Below are 24,701 nucleotides of genomic sequence, written 5' to 3'. Positions count from 1 at the left end.
GATTAAATTTGCAAGCTACATGATATATCACCAGTGGCGAAGCCAGGAATTGACGGGGGGAGGGGCGAAGTTAAAAGAGTGCAAGGTTCAAAAGAATAGCAACAACCAAATCATTTTATATAGTAATGTTTTCCATAATTTATCAACATAAACAAATTACAATTGTTGCCGACGACGTTTCATACCATGAAAACGTCGCATAATAGGCTCATTATCAATAAAAGTAAATACATCTCTCTCTATGTAAACAAGCATGCTATCACTCAACCATTGATCTCCCATTTTGTTACGCAATGGTGTTTTCACAATCTTCATAGCAGAAAAAACTCTTTCCACCGAAGCGGTTGCAACCGGTAACACCAAAGCGAATGTAAGAAGCTTATACACTAATATGTAGCTTGCACACCTCCCAGTCTTCACCAACTCCTTTGCAAGATCACCAATTCCTCTCAATGATGAAAACTCACTATGCATCTTCATATCGTGAATGTAATTGTCAAGTTGAATTGGAAGATTCATGAGGTCCATATGATCAAAATCTTGAGGATAAAGTTGAGCTAGACGAACAATTTTTGCTTTGTCAAAAGATGCAAAATTATTCACAGGACTCAAACATGCCATACAAAGAAGCAACTTGGTGTTTACCTCATTGAAGCGATCATTCAATTCCTTTATTGTGTATCAAGGACTTGAAAATAGAGGTCCACACGATAGTAATGAAAGTTTGTGAGTCTTGGAGCTTTACGCCTTGATTTTCCAGATACAAAATGCAAATCCTTCATGTTAGGAACGACAATATCATGCTCTTGACAAAACTATTAAATAAATAAAAAATTCATTCAACTAATCATATGAATACAACTAATCAAAAATTCAAATTTTAATTTTCACCCTAAAAAATAATTTCATAATTTCATATCAATCAATAATCATAGAATCATATCAATAATCAATAATCAATAACCATATTAGTGCATTACCATATGATTCTATACTAATTAAACAAAATTCGTATTAAATAATTAATTAGGGTTAGGGATTATAAATTTAGGAATTAAAAAATTTACCTTTGAAATTGAAGGCTAGAAGTCGGCTTAGCGGCTGGAGTGGCTAGTGTTAGCAGCAAAAAGCCAACAGAAATCAGCCAATGGGGATTTATTTTCCGTTCTGTTGGGGTTGGGCGTTGGCTGCAGGCTCAGGCTGCTGAGATTTTGGGAGAAGCTTTGCACTCTCTCTCTTTGATTGGGAAGGGAGAAATTTGGAATGGTAAAGCATGCGGGCTGACTAAGTGAAGGAATGAGGGACATGCGGTCCCCCCAATACATTATACATATATATATTTTTTGGTTTTTTTCAAACATTGAAAGTTTCACGTGGAGGGGCACTAATTTGAAAGACATGGAGGGGCTAACTTTGGGACATGTGGGCCAGATTTTAATTTTTTTATTAATTTAAAAGGAAAAAAAAGAACCAGTGCTGCTGCACACAGCAGCAAAACCAGTTCACCGGTGCCAAAACAGAGATGGAGGGGCTGGGTTTTCCGGTGAGGGAAGGGGCGAAACCTCGGCTTCAGCTGTGTTTTCCGGCGAGGGGAGGGGCAGTCGCCACTCCTCGTCCTCACGTGGCTTCGCCACTGTATATCACCAATAAAAAATTAACATGATTTATAATGTTTAAGTAATAATTTACCCTTTACAGCATTATTTTTTGGGGTGTGATATTCACACACCTCTTGTTACTTCTTCCACATTTTTTTAGTTAATCAGATGAATTGAAAAACATCAACAGACATAAATTAACAAGGGATGTGTGAGAAGTAAAAATGAATGTGTGGATAGCACACCCTTACTTTTTTTATACAGCAATATTTTAAATCTTGGAAGTAATGTCATGGAACTGGCATGGTGAGGAATTTCCGAAAACTCCAAATTCTTGAATAATGTGCATTGCGCGGCAGTGCCACGTTGTGGTTATTCACCACTCATAACATATAATGTCAAAAGAGCCGTGTCACATTATACTCTTCCAAACCCGTTGGAAAAGTATTGTTTATTAACAGTGCTTCACCGGTTTTGCCCCTCTTGATGTGTAATTTTTAGGTTTTTTTTTGGATTATGTAGTGAGTTGACGATTTTGCCCCTTTCTTATTTCTGGTGTCATGTGTTGCTCATCTTGGAATGGTGCTATGTGTTAGGAATAGACATGTGTCACAATTGTATTGGAAACTCTTGGAGTTAGTTATAGGTGTATGGTATTTATAAGTCAAGTGTGTCATATTTGGAAGGCAATGAAAAACTAAAATTTTCCCTCCTCTCTGTCTGTCTGTCTGTTCTGTCTCTTCGATATTTTTCCTTCCATTGTTTTTGTGCATTACATACAATTACATCGTTGACATTGTATCATCGTCGACAATGGCTGACGCCGTTGCTTAACGATCCCGGTGCTTCCGCTTTTCTTCACTCTTACGGCAGTGTTCTCTTGGTTGCTCGACGTCGGTTGTTTTTTGGTCGCAGTCGGTTGGCTACTCAAACCCTAGAATTTGGTGTTTCTTGGGTACTGTTGCAATTTGTCGCTTTGGTTGAAGGTATCTGTTGCATTTCTTGATTTCTTGCTTCTATTTGTGAATCTTGGTGTGGATTGTTGTGTTGATCGTTCGCTTTGATTAGATGATTGTTGATTTGTCGAGGGTTGTTGGTGTAGTTGTTGATTTCTTGAGGATTGTTGGTTTGCTTCTTGAAGTTTTCTGCTACTTTTTGCTCAATTTGTTGTGCATCTTTTGTACGAACCAGTCCGTTCTTATCTGCGAGTCTTGATTTCTTACGGTTCATGCAACGATTGTTCATTGGTGATTAAACATGGTGACTTATGCACAATTAGCCTTTACTCAATCGCCTATTTCCTCCCTCTTACCAAGTGTTGGCAATACTGTTATGGTCAAGTTAGATGATTCTAACTATGTTACCTGGAACTTTCAAATTGAATTACTATTGGAGGGCAATGGCATTATGGGATTTCTTGGTGATTCTATTCCCTGTCCTGCACAACATACTGCAATTGAAACTAGTACTAGTACTGTGATTGATAACTCCTCTGTAACTGATGCTTACAAAGTTTGAAAAATTCATGATAAAGCCTTGATGACTCTCATTACTGCAATTTTGTCCTCTGCTGCATTATCATGTGTTATCGGATGTCAAAGTTCCAAGGAAATGTGGATTAACTTGAAAAAGCAATTCTCTAGCATGACCAGAATGAATATTGTACAGATGAAGATTGATTTTCAAAACATTAAGAAATGGGCAGATCCATTGATTTTTATCTTCAAATGATCAAAGATAGCAGAGATCAGTTGGCTGTAATTGGTGTAAACATGTCTGATGAAGACATTGTTATTGTTGCTCTTAAAGGTTTACCACCCGAGTACAATACTATAGAGGCTGTTATTAGAGGGAGAAAAAACCTTGTCTCTTTGAAGGAACTTAGGTCTCAGTTAAAAGCTGAAGAAGCAACATTTGAAGAGGGTTTTAAACAGCCACTGATGACTGCAATGTATGCCAATAGCTCAGGCTCTATGTATGAGTTAGGTGAGACATCTGGCATAAAACCTTCCTCTTGAGAATGCAGGCGATAATTGTATGGGTGTTAACTTGGTTTTTAGATTGAGTGTTTAGTTATAACATAAAATCTCAATATTTACATTTACAATACTAGAATGCACTGATCTAAATAAGAGACTATTAAATCACTGAAAAAAGTCCACTCTAACTGGTATAAAACCATATTCTTTTCCACTAATAAAAACTAGGTAACCATACTTTATCCTTATTTTTTTTTAGTATAAACATGTTGATGCATAAATTAATTGCATGTATTTTAATATTTCATATTTTTCCTTGCCTAGGTTGCTTTCTTGACAGTCAAGAGTAATGGAGGGAAACTTTAGGTGCTTCCTTGAATGACTGATTTTTTTCTATGTAGAGACAACAATTCTATGATTGTTTGTATGTGGACTGTATCGATTAAATCTTTTGTTTGTTAAAATCTTCTAACATTTTTAATGTAAGTAATATTAATCGTCTATGACATAATTTTTCTTACAATTTCTAATCCTGCAGCAATGGGCGGGGTACCAATTTCTAGTTTTCTCCTATTTCCCCGTACAACTAATTAGATGATGAATAAATAATGTTGAATTTAAGTGACCACACTAATTCAAAGAATCCGGATCCTCGCCGGACCCTCTTTGTGAGAATCTCGAAGATTCGTGAATCATATTTGTTGATTGTATATTGTGCGGCTAGAAATCATTTTAAATATTTTTATTTAAAATTAAATACAAACAGTATCTAATAAAAACTGACCACACGATGTACGATGAATATACATGATTTGCGGATCTTTAGGATCCTCTCCAAAAGGATATGGAGAAGACCTAGGGGTGGGCACGGGCCGGGCCCAATTTTAAAGGGATCGGACCGGACCTGGGTTTAAAAGAAAAGGGCCAGGCCAGGTACAACCAAATTTATTATGGGAACCGGACCTTACCCGGTTCGTTTGAAACGGGTTGGTTCGAGCCGGGTCCATGGGTCCTTTGTTTTTTTTTTTCCACAAAAAAAAATCTGCAGTTTTACAGCTGCACAAATTCAGGAAAACAGAAAACAGGATAAGCATGACAGATTTGGTCTGCACAGTTTATGCATTGAAGCTCAAAACTCTGGATTAGTATGCTCAAATGCAGAGGAATTAACTCGTGATACATAAGGAATGATAGATGCTAGCACCATGATAGAAAAAGTACTTTAGGTAAGGTAACTGAACAATTAAATGAAAACGGAAATACATACTTAAAAGAAATTCATCATAGGTAATCAAATTCGGTGAAAGGATGAAAAGATACAGATTCGCAAGGCAGTAACCATAGTGATCTAGCTTCTTTCCCTATCTTGTAGTAGTAATTACAACACTATTTTGGTATTTTGGTACAACACTATACATATTGTCAAAAGTGCAATAATCCTAATTGGGACATGGATAGTCACATATGAAGGTAATAGCTGGCCTGCAGCTTACTTAACAATTATATATCTCCATCTTACTTAACGAAATCCTCTGTATCAACCTACAGGAAAAGGCCGACAATTATATATCTCCATCTTACTTAACAAAAAAAATCAATAAGAAGAACATATAACAGGGATGTTGAAACTAAAGAATATGGCAAATTGAGAAGACTAGTCCATCTATAATACGACACTAAAAAAATCCGATGATAATTAATTCAACCATTACACAACAACTGATCCTAAGTGAGAACCACTGCATATATATAATTGGTACTGTTTATACCATACTTAGGGCATCCGTATTTAGATCTTGTACAAATACTCGGGGGACTTAAATGTAATTATGTAATAAAGAAATGGGCAAATATGTAATAAGTGAGGAGCCCTTATTTTATAAAATGACTCCTCACCCTCACAATTGGAGAAGGCCAATTCTTAGGCCCTCTCACCCCCTCTCAAAGCTCTGACACTCATAAGCTCTTTCCATCTCTCTCCCTCACAAACAGAGAAATACAATAATTAGTGTGGACGTAGCCCAAACCTTGGGGTGAACCACGATACATCTTGTGTTATTTACATTACTTACAGATTCACAGTCGGATTTACGTTGTTCCAAGACCTCCGGTTTTGTGCATCAACATTTGGCGCCGTCTGTGGGAAACGACACAAAAAGCTATGTCGGTTCTCTTTCAATTTTTCATCTCACCACCGTGAAAATCTCAACACACTCCACGGTGAATCTGCAAAATTCACACAAAAACCCAGAAACCCAAAAAGTCTCTCTCTCTCTGAGGAAATAAAGAAAAGCATTTTCTCTCTCTAAGGGTCGGTTCCAGTATCGCTTTCTTATCCTGTTGTCGGTTCGAGGGATGGAGGGATTAAGAGATTGAAGGGAAACAATACTTTATCGAAAAATGAGCAGCGGGGATGGTGATTCGATGGAGGTGGAGTACATATGGAGACACCACAGGCACGAGCCCAGAAAAAACCAGGGTACATCGGCTCTAGTCAGGCACATTAAAGCCCCTGTGCATCTCGTAAGCCTCTCTCTCCTTATCTCAGTGGAGATGGTGACTTGATAAACGACGCCAGAGCGGCCCCATCCGATGACGTTGCAAGGAACTTCGCACGAGGTCGACAATTGACAGGTCGAGCTTCTTCTTCGCCTTAGCTCTCGTCCTCTCCGTCGCCGCCATGCCACACGTCTCTGATTTTCAAATCTACATTAATGGTCAGCAAACATTCTTCATCAGCGAGGAGATTTTATCAACATATTCGGCAAGGTTGAAGAAGATCATCAAGCAAGAAAGGAGAGGAACCCAGATCAAGAATTCCGGTGCCAAAATCGATGACTTTCCCGGAGGCCCTGACCAGGCTCAGACCAGCCGCCATTGTCGGAATAGTCGCCGGCGATTAAGCTGGACTTGAAACCCTCGCTCTCGTTTCCCTGTACATATTCAGAGTGAAGAATAAGAAAAGCACCAAAGATACGCTTTCCTCCATTCACGCCGAGCCTCCGTGAGCTCCGTTCAAAGTCTCTCTACGTTTGTTATGAATTTCGATCCAAAACATGGCAGGTGGACTCGCAGCACGTTTCTCGAAGCTTTCGATTCCCCAGCCAATCTTGCATCACTCATATTAACTCTTCCTCTTCCACCACCATCTCTGCCATCTCCTAGCCAATTGGCCACGTCGAAAAAGCAGCACACCCTACTACCACCGCCACCACCGCCGACAACGTGAAATGTTAAGTTTCCATCTTTGATGACGCGGGCAAGCTCTTTGCGTCGGTCTCCACGTTGCGGCTATTGAGGGCGGCGATGAACCTCCACATAGTGGCGGTGGAGCCGATAGTGGATGTTAGGATGTGGGTCAGGCGTTCTAAGCTCATGCAGACTCCGTTGATCAAAGATGTGATCTTGAAGTTGATACGGTTAACGATTTATGACCACTTATGCACCGATGAGGAAGCTGTCGTCCTCATCTCCAGCCCTATATGGGTCCCCCTCGATGCCATCCTCGTCCTCACGGCCAGCTAAACCTAACCTGATTTGAAATCAATCATGACGTTAGGAAAAGAAAAGGGAGACCACCAGTAAAGATATAGGAAAATGAACGATTAATGCATAGCAACCCAAGCTCTTTGTTGATTAAGTAAGCCACCTTGGCACGATGACAGCGCAGAAGATGCCCACACTTTCATCATGCATGTTCCCATTTTCTGAGAAAGCAAAAGCAAAAGAGAAAGCAAAAGCAAGGAATAAACACCTTACCAGAATGATGTGATTTACTTTTCTTATTTTTGAATGATGTAATTTATTTTTCGTATCTTTCGGAGACATCTGTATAAACCCCATCAGAGGGTAATAAAAAAAAATGTCAAGCCCAAAATAATGGGCTGGAATGTTATATGGAGGACAAAGGCCCGTATGCCCAAAAGAGGCAGACTCTCTATTATCACCAACTAGGTGATCTAAAGTACGCCCAGTACTCCAAAATTATTCGGCAACCTGCCGCTATTACCACCAACCAGGTGACCAAAAGTACGCCCAGTACTCCAAAATTATTCGGCAACCTGCCTCTATTACCACCAACCAGGTGATGAAATGTACAACCCGTACTCTAATATCATTTGACAACTAGCCATTCATGCCACCAACCAGGTGATGAAATGTACAACCTGTACTCTCCTTCATGCCACCAACCAGGTGATCAAAAGTACGCCCAGTACTCCAAATTATACATGAGCATTACTCATGTCATTCATACATAAACATTCATGAGCATCACTCATGACAATCATACATAAACATTCATGACCATCATTCATGTCAACATTCATGAGCATCACTCATGTTAACATTCATGAGCATCACTCATGACAACATCTATGAGCATCACTCATGTCAATCAGCTTCAAAAGCTTCATTTACAGAGCTCCAGCTTCAAAGCTTCACTTGCAAAGCTTCACCTACAAAGCTTCAGTGCAGGGTATACAAATATAGCTTCCGAACAACCGCCACTTCGGCCCATACATGGATTCAATTTGAAGTCTCCAGCCAACAGATTTTATTGACCGAAGACTTGGGGGACTACACTATACACCATATATTGGGCCTCATGAAAAATACAAAATACTTGGGAGACTTAGCCCATCACTTATGTATTGAGGAGCGAGCCCTTATTCTATAAAAAGGACTCCCTCACCATCATTAGAGAGCATCAACTCTAGCCCATCATGCATGTATTAAGGAGCGAGCCCTTATTCTATAAAAGGGACTCCCTTACCTTCAACGCCACAAGCCGAGCCAACCAAGGCAACATAAGCCACAAGCCAAACAGCTTCGCAGTATGTGTTACTTCTAGTTGAGCATCATTTCAGATTGAGCACAGCCTCATATTGAGCATCAGTTCAAGACAACATCTAGTTACTTCGGCCCACACATGGACTGAATTTCAAATCTCCAGCCAAAAGACTCTCTTGACTGAAGACTTGGGGGACTACTGTTTATACCATACTTAGGGCCTCCGTATTTAGATCTCGTACACATACTCGGGGGACTTAAATGTAATTATGTAATAAAGGAATGGGCAAATATGTAATAAGTGATGAGCCCTTATTCTATAAAAGGACTCATCACCCTCACAATTGGAGGAGGCCAATTCTTAGGCCCTCTCAAAGCTCTGACACTCAGAAGCTCTCTCCATCTCTCTCCCTCACAAACAAAGAAATACAATAATCAGTGTGGACATAGCCCAAACCTTGGGGTGAACCACGATACATCTTGTGTTATTTACATTACTTACAGATTCACGGTCGGATTTACGTTGTTCCAAGACCTCCGTTTTTGTGCATCAACAGGTACCATACTACCATTAAAGTAGAACATAGTTTCCGCCAATTAATCAGCAATACATGAGTTTAGTACAAATTATGCTTAGCTCAATTAAGTATTAACTCTGAAAACACCTAATAAACAAGCTAAAAAAATCAGAAAATCCACCGAATCAGCAAGAACAAACATGAACATCCCAATAGATTGAGCACATATTACATACATCCTAATAGATCAAAATTCAAACTACAAAGTTACAAACATCAGAGGTTAAAGAACCTATATATAAAAAAAAAAAACAAAAAAAAAAAAAGAGGTTAAAGAATTCACCTGAACTGGCGACTGCGATGGAGTGTTGGTGGTTGCGATGGCGGTGATGTCGTCAGGAAGGAGAGAAGGAGAATCGAGAATATGGGTGGTGCGGGTGCCTAGGTTCTCTAGGTCTGGGGTGGGATGTCGTCGAGGAGAACAATTAAGAAGAAGATCAGCCATGGTGGTCGTCAGGGCCCAGACTCATGACGGTAGTGATGTCGGGGATGGGCGAGGAGATTACTGACGGGGAGTGATGGAGTGTGGGTGATGGAACCGTGGAAGGGAGGGGCTCAAGGGAAGGGACGAGGTCACGAGAGACAGAGAGGTTGAGGGTCGAGAAACTAGATCAGATTCAGAGATACTAGGGTAAAAACCAACGGTCATGATTGGAAGGTATGTTTATTTTCAATCTGGGCCGTCCATTTCAATTACAAACGGGCGGGCCGGTCCGGGGCCCCGTTTTTCTATACATCTGGAACCGACCCGACCCTAAAATGTCATTGCCTCGGCCCTCTCCGTCCAGTTTCCCCTATTAAAAAACAGGCACCGGCCCGTACCCGCCCCGAACCTTGATTACCCGTCTTGACCCGCAGTTCCTGTACCTGTTTGCCTACCCCTAAGAGGATCCTGTTGGTAATTTAAAGATTTTTTTTAACGAACGATTAGCTTATAATAGGTTAGTAATAATGGGGTTTAAATTCGCATAACTAATTTAAAGTTTTAAACTACCTACAAATTTTTTTTTGCCAATTAAAAGTGGATGAAAATATAATTTGATTTTCTATCACAAAATAAAATAAAAAATATTAATGTAACTTTGCACAAACCAAATTTTATTTTATTTTTCTCTTACTCCCAAGTGTTATCATAAGACCGTCTCTAATTTCAAATTTAAAAATATAATAAAGTTTAAGCCTCTTTTATACTCTCTCTCTCTCTCTCTCTCCAGCTCTCTTACATTTCTCTTAAACTTCTCTTTTTCATATAATTTTTTAAATTTAAAATTTTTTATATCATCGTTAGTTTCTCCCGAGGGCGTGGTCCCCCAAGAGAGAATGTATTACACATATAGGGTGTGGGGTTCATCTAATTACGCTTATGTGAAGGCATATTCAACATTTGGAAGATTACAAAAAATGTTGAGACATACCAAAGGAGGCACTGTCTTAGTAATTATTTATAAAGAATATTGTTATTCCTCTTCCTATGCTACTTTGGTTTATTGGAGGAAAGCATCGATGTTAATAATAATTTAAAAAGAAAACTAACGAAAAGTTAAAAAAAAAAACTTCCCTTTTAATGAAAAGTCATTTTAAAAGGCATAATGAATAGTATCAAGAAAATGTATAAATGTGGTTTTTCGTTAAAAATGAACAGTATCGGAAGTGTTTTGTTAAAACTCCCTAACATAAACCCAATTCTCACAACCCCTAAAAAAACCAATTGATCAACAACCAATTTTTACTTCATTTTTTTTTCCAGATATATGTAAAATCAATACGTAAAAACATTCTAATTAAGTGATTTTTCATTCACTAATTTGAAGTTTAAATGTAAATTCAAATTGCTATTCGAAATTCAATTCTGATAGTATACATAAAAAGCTCCTATACAAGCCTGGACCAGTTGTCATTGGAAGTCAGTGCCACCTCTATTCCTTGCACACCTTATGCAATCATCTAATATCATCTTGGTGCAGTACTTGTATTCAAAACCCTTCTCTTCAAGCTTTGTAGAACCCCAGACAATTTCTCTTTTTGGTCCATCCAAATACCTGAAACCGAATTCCAGAATCCCATTAATTTTGAAGTTTAATTTTAAAAACATTTGAAAAAACACCTTTGGAAAAAAGATGGCTACATACTCTGGCTTCACTTGAAATATTGGGTAGTTTTGTTGGTAGTAAGTAGCAATTTCTGCTGATGAAACATATGAACTTGCGCACAAAAATCTACCACTTATTGAAGGTTTTTCCATGCAGAAGATATGGGCATCACACACATCATCGATGTGTACTATAGGAATTTTCCCAACCAATTCCACCAGAAATCTAAGTAATTGGTACTCAGTTGCACTGTTTGTAAGCTGAGAAATAAAAACAGCCACACTCGAGGATGTGAAAGGCAGAAGTGCATCACCCCCAACAAGGCCACAGGCCAGAGTCACAACCTCCAGTCCACCATTTTTTTGGTTCCCATAGCTCAAGATTTCTCTCTCTGCAAGTGTTTTTGAATCCACATAGGCCTGCAATTATAATTGAAAAGATAGCGTAAGGCAGACCATAAAAGTCCGAACAGAAACATTTGGCATAACATTGAATTTAGAGGAGAAATATATGATTAGCTAGGAAATTTGCAAGGGCTCGTAACTTAGGTGCTTAAGAGCATTTACACCGGTACTTGAGGTTCTGTATTCAATTCTTCTCTCCCCAACATCGATTCCGTGAGAATGATAAACTAAAAGTAAGAAAAATCCAAGAGAAAAGGCTATGAAATTTATGTACCTTACGATGACCATTAGTACCAGCAAATGAAAGACTGAGAGGAGTCCAACAGGTTTCATCCACCAAGTTTCCAAATCCACTCCCATCCTCTTTCAGTGGAGATGCAGCCACGACGGATGCTGTGTAGATTAGCCTCTTAACTGTTCCTGATTTAAGACAACATTCTGCAATGCTCTTTGCCCCAGCTATGGCAGCCTCAGTTATGTTCTTGTACTGCTTTGCAATTTGATCACGTTAGATATAAATATCAATTTTTATGTTCTTGTACTGCTTTGCAGTAATTTGATCACATTATATATAAATGTCAAAATTTTAAAATAGGAAAAATAGGAAATCTGGTTTAGATCAACATATGGTTTCATATTTAAACATAAGTCCATGGTCATTTCATTTTCTAGCATACATCAATAAAAACAAAGGAAAATTAATGAAAAATGCTTGAAAACTTTGAATTTTAACTATAAGGACAAAATAAAGGGTAAAGTGAATAGTATCAGGTTGACTTTTTTGTGTAAAAATGTGGTTTTCGTTAAAGTAAACAATATCGGGAGCTTTTCGTTAAAGTTCTCTAAAAACAATTCTTCTCTTCAAGTAAGGTTATCAGAAACATTTTTTCTATCTAGCTAAGGTCAAATACCATTTGCTAGAATTTCCCTTAATTGACCTCGCATTAAAACCACAAAAGGTGGATTGACCCAATCTTAATATTGAAAATATTTTTGTTATCTCGAGCAAATTACCTCTTTTGAAAATAGGTTTTGGATCAAATATGTGTTAAACTATAGGACTGTCTATCAAGATCATGAAGGGGGAAACCTGGGAATTTTCAGTGTGTTGTAAGGGAGTTGCTACATGGAAAACAAACTCACAGCCTTCAATTGCATGCTCAAACTCAATTGGGTTGTAAATGTCAGCTTCAAACAGCACTAGTCTATCATCAGCATCAGGAAGGCTCTTCAGAAGGCTCACTTTGGACACATCATCTGTCAATATTTCATAAAAGCAAAATTCATTTTAGGAGACAGAAAAATAGAAAGCAGGAGAGACGAGAAACATATTATGTTCTATGAGGACTGTAAATTAACGATTCTAATTCATAATTTGACAATTAGAAATGTCACGCACGTACCCAAGTTGCGGAGTGTTGCATGGACAGTGTATCCTTTTTCTAAAAGCTGCTTGACAAGCCAAGAACCAATGTAGCCTGCACCGCCTATAACACATACCTTGTAGCTAGTACTCATGCTCATGGACAATCGGTGAGTTCTATTAAGAAATATCCTTGTAATATATTGTAGAATCCTTGTAATATATCATCATTACTGTAGAATATTTACTTTCTTATATTAGTTTTTTTCTATGACGTAGAAGAAGACATGATTGGATTGTTGTATTTGTATATATTTTGGTTTCTTTGCTGTTGATGAAAACGGAAAACAATTCAACCACTGCCTGCTATTATTCTATCCTTCTATCAGTTTCACTCCTGCAGTTTTTCAAGACTACAATTGTTGTTTTTTCATTCTGAATCAAACACCCCATTATATAACAAATTGAAGGTCCCAGTATCTCACATAATTACGGTGTACACATTTTATTTAATTCTCTTTTATTAATCTCCTTGACGTACGCTGTAAGCACATTTCGTGTTATCAGATCGACGACAAATAGCAGTTTTCCTTTTAGATAATTGAAGGCTATAATACATTTTGGAGTGATCAAAAGGGCCACCCCGGCACAGAAGTCGGGATTTTGCAAGAAAAAATAAAAGATGCAGGATCAATGCAACGTCACAAGCATGGATTCCGTTTGACCAAAAAATTTTAAAATGTGTGATGTTGAATAGCAAACGAAATTCATGCTTGTGGTTTAAATTCTCTTTTAACGAAAATCGAACTTAAGATCTTTTACTTATAAGTTGACATGCCTCAATCCTAATATCCCCACATATCAAGGTAGGCATGTGCTGGCCGACATCCGAGAGTGACGAAACCATTTAAACATGCATACAACTACAAGATATGTAGTTAGAACTATTATACCAAAGTAGAAATGTGTTCAAAGCATACCACTAAACCAGAATAATATGAAAGAATTACTAGGAAAAGATACGAATAAAGGAATGAGACCTGTACTGAGAAAACTCGATGATACCTATGTCGTAGAGTCCTGATGCCGGGATTATGTGCCTCGATACTAACTCTTGAGGGGGCGCAAAGACAGAAAAGGTGAGTAGACCAAAGTTTATAATTATAATATTAATAATAGAAAAACCGTTTTCTTTATGAACATAGTAACCCCCTGTTTTGAAAACATATATATAATACTACATATAGGTTTTATAAAAATCCTAGCATGCCATGCAAAGCCTTCGTAAAACATGTACATGTAAAACCGTGCTCAATCATGCTAAAAACATCACCCAAAGGTAAATCCGTAAGTCTCATTAGTGAAGTACTTCACTAGGGTATCATAGTCGCTTGAAGGCAGTACTTATCCATCACCCGAAGGTGAAGCTGTATAACTTGTCCATCACCTGAAGGTGAAGCTAAATAACCTATCCATCACTCGAAAGTAAAGTTGAATAAAGTAGCACATATCCACACTGACACTAGTCGTGGCTAGTGAAGTTGTCTGACACTGCTTTCGGCAGTGAAGCTGAGGGTATGTAATATATCATATCTCACTTCTCCATCATCTATGTCCTATGGCCATAGACATCTATACTTGTGGCATGCATATGTGTCGTATGATAACCCACTAGGTAAGTACTAAAAACATACCTAAAAATCTCAAGCCAAATCACCAAATCTCAATGGTTCAAAATCTCATTTCATAAATCGTATATAAAAACATATTCTTAAATCCAATGAGTTTCATATATGCAATTCCAATAATTCATAACCGTTATTAAATGTAAATTTGATAAGTTATAAATATTCCGTAAAGCAATTTAAATAAATCATGAATTCTATCTAAACCATAATTATAGAAATCGGAAAAACATAATATAAAACATATTAAATGCACGAAATATGAAATGCATGCTAGGTTAATATTTGGAGTAATTAGGTTTTCATCCTTATTTTTACTACTCTATTGATTAAAACCTTATTACTTTTCAATTTTTGATCAAGGTCCTTTGTATTAATAATATCATTAATTATTTCAATAATAAAATATTTTTTATTTCTAAATATATTCATTTAATATTAAAAATGTTACAATTAGTATATTTATATTTATGGCTAAATTTTTTATCATATATTTTTATTTTTAGTTTGTACCCATTTTTAATTTGCAACCCTTTTTTAATTTGTACCAATTTTCCTTTCAATTTTAATTTGTACCCATATATTAATTTCTTTTTGTGCCCATATTTTTTAAAGTTTTATTTGTATTGTACCCATATTTTTTTATTTATTTGTACCCATTTTTATTTTTGCTAAATGTACCCATTTTGAAGAATGTACCCATGTTTTGATATAATAATTTTTTGGTTATTTTTTATGAATGTACCCATGTTTACACACACACACACAATAGTATATTTATATTTTAATATTTTTAATCCCACAAATTATGTTTTTTATTTAAAATCTCATTACTATAAACAACTATAAATTTTAATTTTTAATTTAAAAAATATAGTAACGTACATAGAAATAAATTATCAATTAATTTTAGGGACTTGGATCAAAAATTGAAAACCAACAAAGTTTCAGTCAAAGATTATTCATAACTAGGGACCGCATCCAAAGTCTCCCGTTAATATTTATTAAAAATAGGTAAGTTAAGAAGGGGTCCACTCAAAGATTTTATTGCCCGAAAACTGCTCAAATTAGCGAGGATGACGTCTCTTCCCGCCAACGCGCCTAAACACAATTAGAGACCCTTTAGTAAAACTATACCTAAATGATAGAATTTAGGAAAATAGATGCCGGATTCGGATTCGGCACGTTGAAAAACCTAAGGAGGGACCTTGGGGTTTTCCTTTGCCGACCGCCCCGACTCGTCAGAAAATCCAACAGCTCCAAAAATTTCCAAATTTTACAGGAATGAAGATCTCAACGAGGGGAACAACTTTTATACCTGTGACTAAAGCCAATTTGGTCTGGAAAAACCCCAATTTTCCTCAAACCCGTCGGAAACCTTAAAAATGGGTGGGTTCGATTCAACTTCTCTGGAGCTCTGCCACCTCCAAGGTTGTTTGGGCTTTATTCCATGTCTCAAGAGGAGTTTAATGATGGTGGTGGTGGTGGTGGTCGGAACTTTCTAATTTGGTGGATCTCACCAGGACACCTTAGGAACCCACGAGTTCTGTTCTTCTCAAACTAGGTCAATCTAGGTGGGTTTTGTGTGGAAATGAACGATGAGAGGTTGGGTAGGTGTTTGGTAGGGGTGGTAGGCCATGAATTGTCGAAAAAATGGACAAAAACCCGTCAAAAATTGTTGTAGGCACGGGTCGGGTCACAAGCAATGGGAACTCAGCCCGTTCCCCTTTTTCTCTCTTCCTTCATTTTCCCCTTTCTTTCCCCTCCTATTGGTTCATTCCTCACCTCTCTCCTTCTCATTGTTCTGGTTCCTCCCTTTTCTCTCCTTTCTTTTCCATCTCCACCGTCCATTTCTCTCATTTCCTTCAATCTTGGCCACACACATGACTTCCCAAATTTTGCACCAACAATCTGGAGCCTTCTAGAAAATGATCAATTGACCATTTTGTCATCGACTTCGTTAATAACTCCTTCGTTAGAACTCCAAATTGTGTTCCGTTTGCGCCCACGCGTTCGTAGCGACGAGTACTATGATGATACGCCAAGAAAACAGATCTTACGTGACACGACAAGGCGATCAACAAAAGTCAACGTATTTGCCTCAAATGGTATTTTCGTAAATTCACGTTTTAAAATTAGAAAAATCGTAATTTTTGGGGATGGGTCGTTACACAAGTAAAAAGGAATATCACTAGATCATGGTACTAAGTGGCGATTAGATTATTACTAAGTATTGATTAACGTGCTTATTTTCTATTGATTGGGAGAAACTTGCTTAGGGCTTTGCTTGCCACTGGATTTGCTGAGTGACACTACAATTCAATCAAATCTCGCCACATGGCAAATCTTAAATATAATTTTATCAATTTTTCATTTAAAACTCTCACAATGTTGCAGTCGTATTAGATTAGGAATGTGATTGTGTAAATTCTAGTGGATCTAGGAATATCTCTTATATTCCTATTAGGAGTTGATTACCTATGAAGAGTTGTAATCCTAAAAGGGTAAATCCTACTGCTACAAAAAAAAAAAAGCACAATGGGGTGGAATACAACACGCCTCAAAATTACACATCTCTCTCTTCTCTCAACTATTGCCGCGCCCCTCTCTCTATGGCCTCGATAATTGTTTAGTAAATTATGCCTACAACAAGTTATCAGCATGCTCTTGAAGTTGCGCTAAAGAGAGTTTGATCTTCAATTAGGGGAATATTACGTTTTAATCATTCTTTTTATGATTAATTTATTATTTTATTAAATTGATCTACATGCTATTGATTTAATTTAATTTTTCTATGTTGAACGTGATACAACGCATTGGAGATGCAAGGCTTTCCGAGAAGGATCTTTTACAGATTCAAGGGCTTTTGTTGTTTTCTACTAATCAAGCACACTTAAAATAAAGGAAGATATTTGAAACGACCATGAAGCATGAAAACGTTCCCCATGATGCATGAACCCCCTACATTTATATTTTTCTTCCGATATATATTGCATATGTTTCATATATTTGTCGATTGAAAGAAAATAGAAGCAATTTTGGTTCTTTTTACAAACCTTAGAATTTGAAAAAAAATAAAAAGAGGAAATTCAAATTTGGGAAATCTACGGCTGAGCCACGGCTTTGAGCTACGCCACCACACCGACCTCACCCTAGGCCGAGCCTACAACTCGAGGCTTAGACATTTTGGAAATGTGAAGCAGCAGCCTTTTTGGGCTTGCTGCATGTGTGTAAGAATTAGGCATATGCATGGGCTCCTTACTGAAGGCTTGCAGCTTTTGGCCCACATACTAGCAATTTTTTTCGTTGGACCTATCACACTCAGGTACGTGCCAAGACCAAGCCAGTGCAACTGGGCTTTTCTTGCACACTCAACCCATACCTAGCTAAGGCTGAGGGTTTTTTCCTTCACAACCCTATTGGGCTTGTTTTCCTTTGCTGCAAGCTTACAACTTGCGTGCTTTTATGGGCTGTTGTGCAGCCATATTATGTAGCCCAAGGCCTGCAGCTTGTTGTATGGCTGTGCTTCACACAACCAACCCACACGTGTTGGGATATGATTTTTTTTCGAACCCAATGTCCTGTTTTTGGCATTTCTACTTCATAACTATACTAAAAAAAATTATGGATGTTTTTTGTTAAAGCCACACAAGGCTATATTTTCTTAATTATTTGGCCCGAAGCTATCTAAAGTGAATATGACCTGAAATCATTATTTTTGCTTCTACAATCGACCCCGAATGGTCCCAATCTATTGAATTAATTAAAAGTGACCTACAGTCCCTTAATCTAACAAGACATCCAAAACTATTGACCTAAAGATCACTTTTGGACATTAACAATTCAATATTTTATTTCTTTTCTTTGAATCGTTAACTCACTTTCGTAGTCCCGAGGCGCTCACACTTGAGTTCCCAAAGCAACTCAAATCCACTACACTTAAATCAACATATTGCATTCTGTGTTTTTGCAGGAACCTCTCTTTTATGAACTAAACGTTCATAAACTAAATTGAACCTGTAGTTTCAAATTTAGTGCCGTTGAAACCCGAAGTTTTCATAAAACAAATACACCCATGAAAACTCGACATTTTTTCATGAAAACTATGTCTTAGAACTCGAATGTTCTAACTTTGATGTTTATGGATAATTCATTCCCATAACACCAATCACAATCTTGTTCCCTCCAATTCAATGGATTGTTGAACCGTCACAAGTTCAATTTCCCTTATTTGATCGTTTCTAATGGAAACCACTTTATATGAGGTATAAGACGTGAATCTCCACTTGGCTATCAAGAAGCTGAGAAATAATTGTAGCCAACAATGGCATGGAAGAGCTGAATAAGCCTCCACCATGATCTTCATCCAAAGACTTATGCCCAGAGCATTATAAACGGAAGTATCTCCCGAACGAGGATTACATGGCTCTTTGGCTCGCTCCTATGGACCGTTTAATCATACAAGACATTGCCTGAAGCACACCATGATTACGTCCATGAATGAGTACGATTCTAAAGTTTATAAATCTGATCGAATTTTGACTAGAGAATACTTTTCTCGTCTTTCCATGTTTCTAACTCACTCCTGAAGCAACAGTGAGAAAGCGGAAGTTTACCAAATTCTTGGATATGATTACTACCACAAACATGAGAGAAAGGTATAAACCCAGTTTGGTTGAAGTCTACCGAACGGTATAGACTCAGTTCAGTTGGAGTCTATCGAATGGCTAAACCCAGTTTGGTCAGAGCTTACCGAATGGTAATGCCCTACTTCCGGATTCACCAAAAGGCATGTTCTTCTTTGGTAGAGGTGCACCAAATGGTACTACTTTAATTCGGCAGAGGCCTACCAAACAGACCCCTCCAACTTCAGCCTACCAAACCCAATTCGGGGTCTGTCTCTCTCATAATCCAATTTTGAGTTTGTTTTTCCAACATATGGTAGAATTGGGGCTTGCCAAGGTATGACATCATGCCAGAAGCATGATCTTTGGCACCTAAGACCTAAAACTTCAAGAATAAGGGATAGTATTCCAAAGCGTTAACCCGGCAGAATCTACTTCCGTTTCGATGGAATAGATCATTGGTTATGCACTTGTTCGTGCCCTTACCAATGTCGTTAAGGAGTACCACTCTCGTAGTCAATACGTGATACTAATTTTGCTCAACCAAACATCCTTGGAAGAGCATAATTTTGACATGAATGGCCTTCTTGGCCGAATCCCCTTATTAAACCATTTACTTTGTGAACATTTTTCCATGTTCTTGGATTCACGTTTGATGTTTATTTGACTTATGGATAATCTTATTGATATTGTCCTCGAAAATGAGTTAATTGAATCATGTTGCTTGTATACATGTGACCGAATTCAATTAAACACATGATTAGGTAGGAATGTGGGAAAGTTAGTTGTTTGGATGAATTCGATACTACACACACTAATTTTACACCTAAATCACATCTCTAACAACGACTTTAAGTCTATCCAACCTAATTAAGAGCATTGGCACGCTCCTCGTTGTATTAATGGTACTGAATTACCACTTAAGGGACCTTAAATTCTCCTTGTTGTTAAGTTTTAAACGATATTTGAGATGATAATGATCATGAATGAAACCACTGAAGAAAATAGAGTGAAATATCTTTGCACTACCTCTAAAAATGAGCCTGAAGCTTTGATTTAGGGCCAATGGGTTGTCTACCAACTGGGAAAACACCATATGTGGCCGGCTTGGAGCCTAGTGATTGAGCAGTATATTTGTTTTGGCATGACCTTTTGGGACACTTAGGTCAAACAATGATACTACAACGCATCTCTTTACTCGAAGTAAGGATCTTGTGCCTCTAAGCACACCTTGCCAAGCCTGCTCATTAGGGAAATTGATTTTCAAAATCATCCCTCGCAAAGATATGAAACGACCCTCTTTTCACAGTGGATTCAAAGGAATATATATAGACTAATCTAACCAAAATGAGGACCATATAAATACTTATGATTTTGGTTGATGAATCTACAAACTAGTCACATATTTGTCCACACACACTGCTGCTAAACCTCCTGGCCAATTAAGGGTTTACCACCCTACTTATCCTATAAAGTCCAGGAGACTGGATAATGTTTGAGAGTTTATATCGACGGTTTTTCGATAAAGTATTGCATGTCTTTTGGGTTTATAATTGAACATCGAATTCTTATGTTCACCCCAAATAGCCTCGCTTAGCGATCATAAAGCGCAATTTCAATGATCGCCAAGATTTTGGTAAACGTACCAAGTTTTCGGTTTCTGCCTAGGGCTATGCAATCGTGTACATAGTTATGTTGGTCCACCTTGAGGCCCATTGCCACCCAACCTATATGACGTTACAATTGGTTACTGGGTATGAACCTGATGCTTTTTGTATTTACACATTTGGATGTGCATTCCATGTGCCAAGTTGCGCCGCCGCTACGCACTAACATGGGTCTTCAAAGAAGGAAGTGAATCTTTATCGATTATGATTCTCTTCACACTAAGTCTCTTAGAGCCCTTGCACGTGATCTCTTTACCGCTTATTTACGGGTTGTCACTTTAATGAGACAGTTTGCCCGCCGTTAAGAGAGATAAGAACATCAACATTCATGTAGAATGACGTGAATTTTCATGGATATTGCCCACTATATCTCATCTCGATCCCTGTACCGCACAAGTGTGATAAGCTCATGCGATGTATTGTAGCTTTCAGAATGTTGCTCCATATGCATTCCTCTGATCTAGCTAAAGTGACGAGATCATTTACCAACTGCTAACATGCCTACAAGGATTGATGTACATAACGAACATAAAGTCAACATCCCTGAAGGGTGTGCCGCCCCTGTTGAACGGTCAGGTACACTGGCGGATAACGAATCAATCTGTCTTGACTTGAAACATGACATATCACTCGATTCATAGGATTCACTTCCCTATAAAAAGAAGGCACGACACATAATGAATTCATATTCGATCATTGTCTCAAATCTTTTCCATCTTATGAGATTAATTCAAATTACTCCCAAGAATTGAAGTTCTTGGTCTAGTATACTAGTTTGGATGAGATAATGGAATTGGAACGAGATTATCATCGATGATGTTTTCACTTATATGGTAGCTACCGACATAAATGAAAAGCGATGATATCGAACCGAGTTCCATTGATTAAAATGACAACGTAGAACTGATTGGACAACCAAAATAACAATCCAAGTTAAATTCCTTACCAAAGTGTGTTTAGACCTATCGTTCATACACTGCCTAAAGTAATCCTATTGTGTTACAAGTGGGAAATGAAGCGTTATAAGAGAATGAAATAGTGCGATATGATGAAAAGTAACCATGTGATTGATTGCAGCATTATGAAATGTGGTTAACATTTCTCCATGGGGATATAGATACGAAGATTTACATGTAAGTTCCCGAAGAATTACATGGACTAATTCAAATAGTTCCAAACCACGGAACACCTTCTTAACTTGTTTGAGGCGTTCACTTATGGATTGAAGCAATCCGACAGATGTGGTATACCCATCGAAGTGATTAATTGATCAATTAGGGATATAAATTATGCCCTTACGTGTTTAACTATGAAATCTTATTCTGAATTGCTAAAGTTACAGTTATGTCAAATGACATGAATCTCACTAAGACTCCAGAAGAGCTTGAGAAAATTGCCAAGATGGAATTTGAGATGAAGGATCTTGGGAAAACTTGTTTATGCCTTGACCTGAAGTTGAAACATTGTTCTAAGGATACTTTGGTCTATCAGTTGAACTACACCCTGAAGGTGTTACTTTTTAGTATACTTGTGTTCGTCCATACGTTATATGCAAATGAGACCCTTGAAGAGGTTATGGAATCTGAAATTCCATATCTAAAGTTCAACTTTGCACTTCATTGTACTTAGCTCATTGTATTAAACAAGACATCTCTTTCGCTGTTGATTTATTGGTAAAGATACAGCACCACGCATACACGCAACCACTGAATTGGTATTAAAGACATACCCTGAAGGTACTACGAGGGCAAATCCCAACACATCTCGAGCGGATCCAATCCCTTGATCCTCGGAATGATGCTTGCTTTGTTTGTTATGCTGACACTAGTTACTTATCAAACCCGCACAAGACAAAATCCCCGAATGGTTATGTCTTTACTGTTAAGGATATTGCAATATCTTGGAGGTCCACGATATGACCTTAGTTGCGAAATCTTCGAATCGTTCCAAGACTCACCTTACTTCATTACGCTAGGGGTGGGTTCGGTTCAAATTGGTTCGGTTTTTTGCCAAAATCGAAACCAAACCGAAATTTCGGTTCAGTTTTTTTTTTTCGGTTTTTTTCGTTTCGGTTTCGGTTTTTTGTTTTTTGTTTTTTTTCAAAAAATGAAAAACATTGAAATTTTAAATTTTAACATCTCCAACACAATCATAGCATAAGCATTCTAACTAGAATCAAAGACAATGAAAATAAACATTTAAAGTTGAACTAAAATCATCAATCAAGTCTTCCAAAGTCCAAACTAACAACCTCACAACACAAAAATCGTACAAATGACTTAGAAAGGTTATATTGTATGATGTTGTTCAAAGATCAGGGTTGTTTACTTTTAACTGCATGTTGACAACTTGATTAGTAAAAGTAATGCGTGGGTGGATTTATTTAGTGTGTGTTGGATTCTTTTCCATCACAAATTACGCAAGTAATCTACCCGAAATAAATGTTTATGGATTATGTTACATGTTATATGAGAGTAGATTTGGAAAAGAAAGCTGGGGCAGAAATAGACAGTGCTATAGAGATGGATGTAAGTACTTCAGGAGGAGGTTTGGTTCCCGAATCTTATATGGGGGAGAAATAATAGGTTAGGGTTTAGACTTTTTATAGGCCTTTTTTTAATATTTTGAGCTTAAAGTTTGGCAACACATTGGGTTTAGCACATTTTAACTTCAAATTGGGTTTAGAAAATAATACCCAAAACAAATAATTAAATAAAAAAAATTAATTTAATTAACTCAGTTTGGTTCGGTTTTTTCGGTTTCGGTTCGGTTTGGTTTTTGGTTTTTTTTTTTTTCAGTTTTCGGTTTTTTAAACTCACCCCTACATTACGCCACAAATGAGACATGGTTAGGAGTTCTTGTTGAGCATATTCGAAGTACTTACTGTGTTTTCACCCATCGTTGAGTCTTAACAATGATCCATGAAAACCAAGTTGCATGTATCAACCCGGCCAAGCCTTGATACATCAACGAAGTCAACGCCAAGACATATTGTGTCTACATCTACATCAGCAAAGCATCAGGAAATTGAAGTCATGCAAGTAGATCCCAGACAACCTTGCCGACCTCTACATGACGTCACTACCGAAGTCAACCTTCCAAAAGCTTGTCCGAGGAATTAGTATGCCTAACTATCATATGCAATGCTTGTAGTTCTCATTTGGAAGTTCTGTCAAACTTAGGGGGATTATCCAGAAGTATACTCACTTGATCTTAATGTATTCTTTTTCCCTACAATCAAGAGCATTTTTTCCACTGGGTTTTTGCTACCTAACTAGGTTTTGATGAGGGCCCATCTTGGGCTGATCATACCCTTGTGAGTTCTTCTACTTTAGTCTAGAAGACGTATAGTTTTGACTTAATGCAACTTCTCACTTTTTTCCTTAGTCTATGAGTTTTTCTCCCACCTTGGGTTTTACCATAGTAAGATTTTGTGAGTTTTACCTTTTTATGCATTCTTCCGTTGATCTGAGACTCGCATTCACTCATTGTACCGACGACTTCATCAATTGTACTTATTTCATCACTGAAGACCTGATGTGTCATTTACTTGAGTATTTACACACTCAAGGGGGAGTGTTGCAATCCTATTAGATTAGAAATGTGATTCTGTAAATCCTAGTGGATCTATGAATATCTCTTATATTCCTATTAGGAGTTGATTACCTATTAAGAGTTGTAATCCTAAAAGGTTAAGTATTTTACCTATCCTACTACTATAAATAAAGGCACAATGGGATGGAATATAACACACCTCACAATTACACATCTCTCTCTTTTCTCTATTATTGTTGCATTCCTCTCTCTATGGCCTCCAAAATTGTTTTGTAAATTATGCTTACAACACATAAATATTTTTTTTTATACTTATTAATATACATCATGAGATTAATCAAGTGCTTACATTTTAGAGGAAATTAG

General features: G+C 37.5%; 1 protein-coding gene and 2 long non-coding RNA genes across 3 annotated transcripts; 1 reads left to right on the top strand and 2 right to left on the bottom strand.

The window, feature by feature from the left end:
* Nucleotides 1–96: 96 nt before the first annotated feature.
* On the bottom strand, nt 97–1,288 carry LOC126614825 (uncharacterized). The gene is made up of 3 exons (XR_007620548.1): nt 1,068–1,288; nt 646–747; nt 97–557 (listed from the first exon to the last, which is right to left on the bottom strand). It is a non-coding gene; the product is annotated as an uncharacterized LOC126614825 (long non-coding RNA).
* Nucleotides 1,289–2,558: 1,270 nt separating this feature from the next.
* On the top strand, nt 2,559–4,103 carry LOC126614772 (uncharacterized). The gene is made up of 3 exons (XR_007620525.1): nt 2,559–2,584; nt 3,408–3,584; nt 3,902–4,103. It is a non-coding gene; the product is annotated as an uncharacterized LOC126614772 (long non-coding RNA).
* A 6,618-nt stretch (nt 4,104–10,721) lies between these two features.
* On the bottom strand, nt 10,722–13,206 carry LOC126615577 (putative anthocyanidin reductase). The gene is made up of 5 exons (XM_050283431.1): nt 12,844–13,206; nt 12,531–12,697; nt 11,715–11,927; nt 11,076–11,455; nt 10,722–10,985 (listed from the first exon to the last, which is right to left on the bottom strand). Exons 1-5 carry the CDS (start codon nt 12,962–12,964, stop codon nt 10,841–10,843), a joined length of 1,026 nt encoding a protein of 341 aa, XP_050139388.1. The 5' UTR covers nt 12,965–13,206; the 3' UTR covers nt 10,722–10,840.
* Nucleotides 13,207–24,701: the final 11,495 nt, after the last annotated feature.

The sequence above is a fragment of the Malus sylvestris genome, chromosome 1, assembly GCF_916048215.2.
Source record: "Malus sylvestris chromosome 1, drMalSylv7.2, whole genome shotgun sequence".
In the NCBI taxonomy this organism is placed as follows: domain Eukaryota; kingdom Viridiplantae; phylum Streptophyta; class Magnoliopsida; order Rosales; family Rosaceae; genus Malus; species Malus sylvestris.
This window is presented reverse-complemented; position numbering and strand designations above follow the sequence as displayed.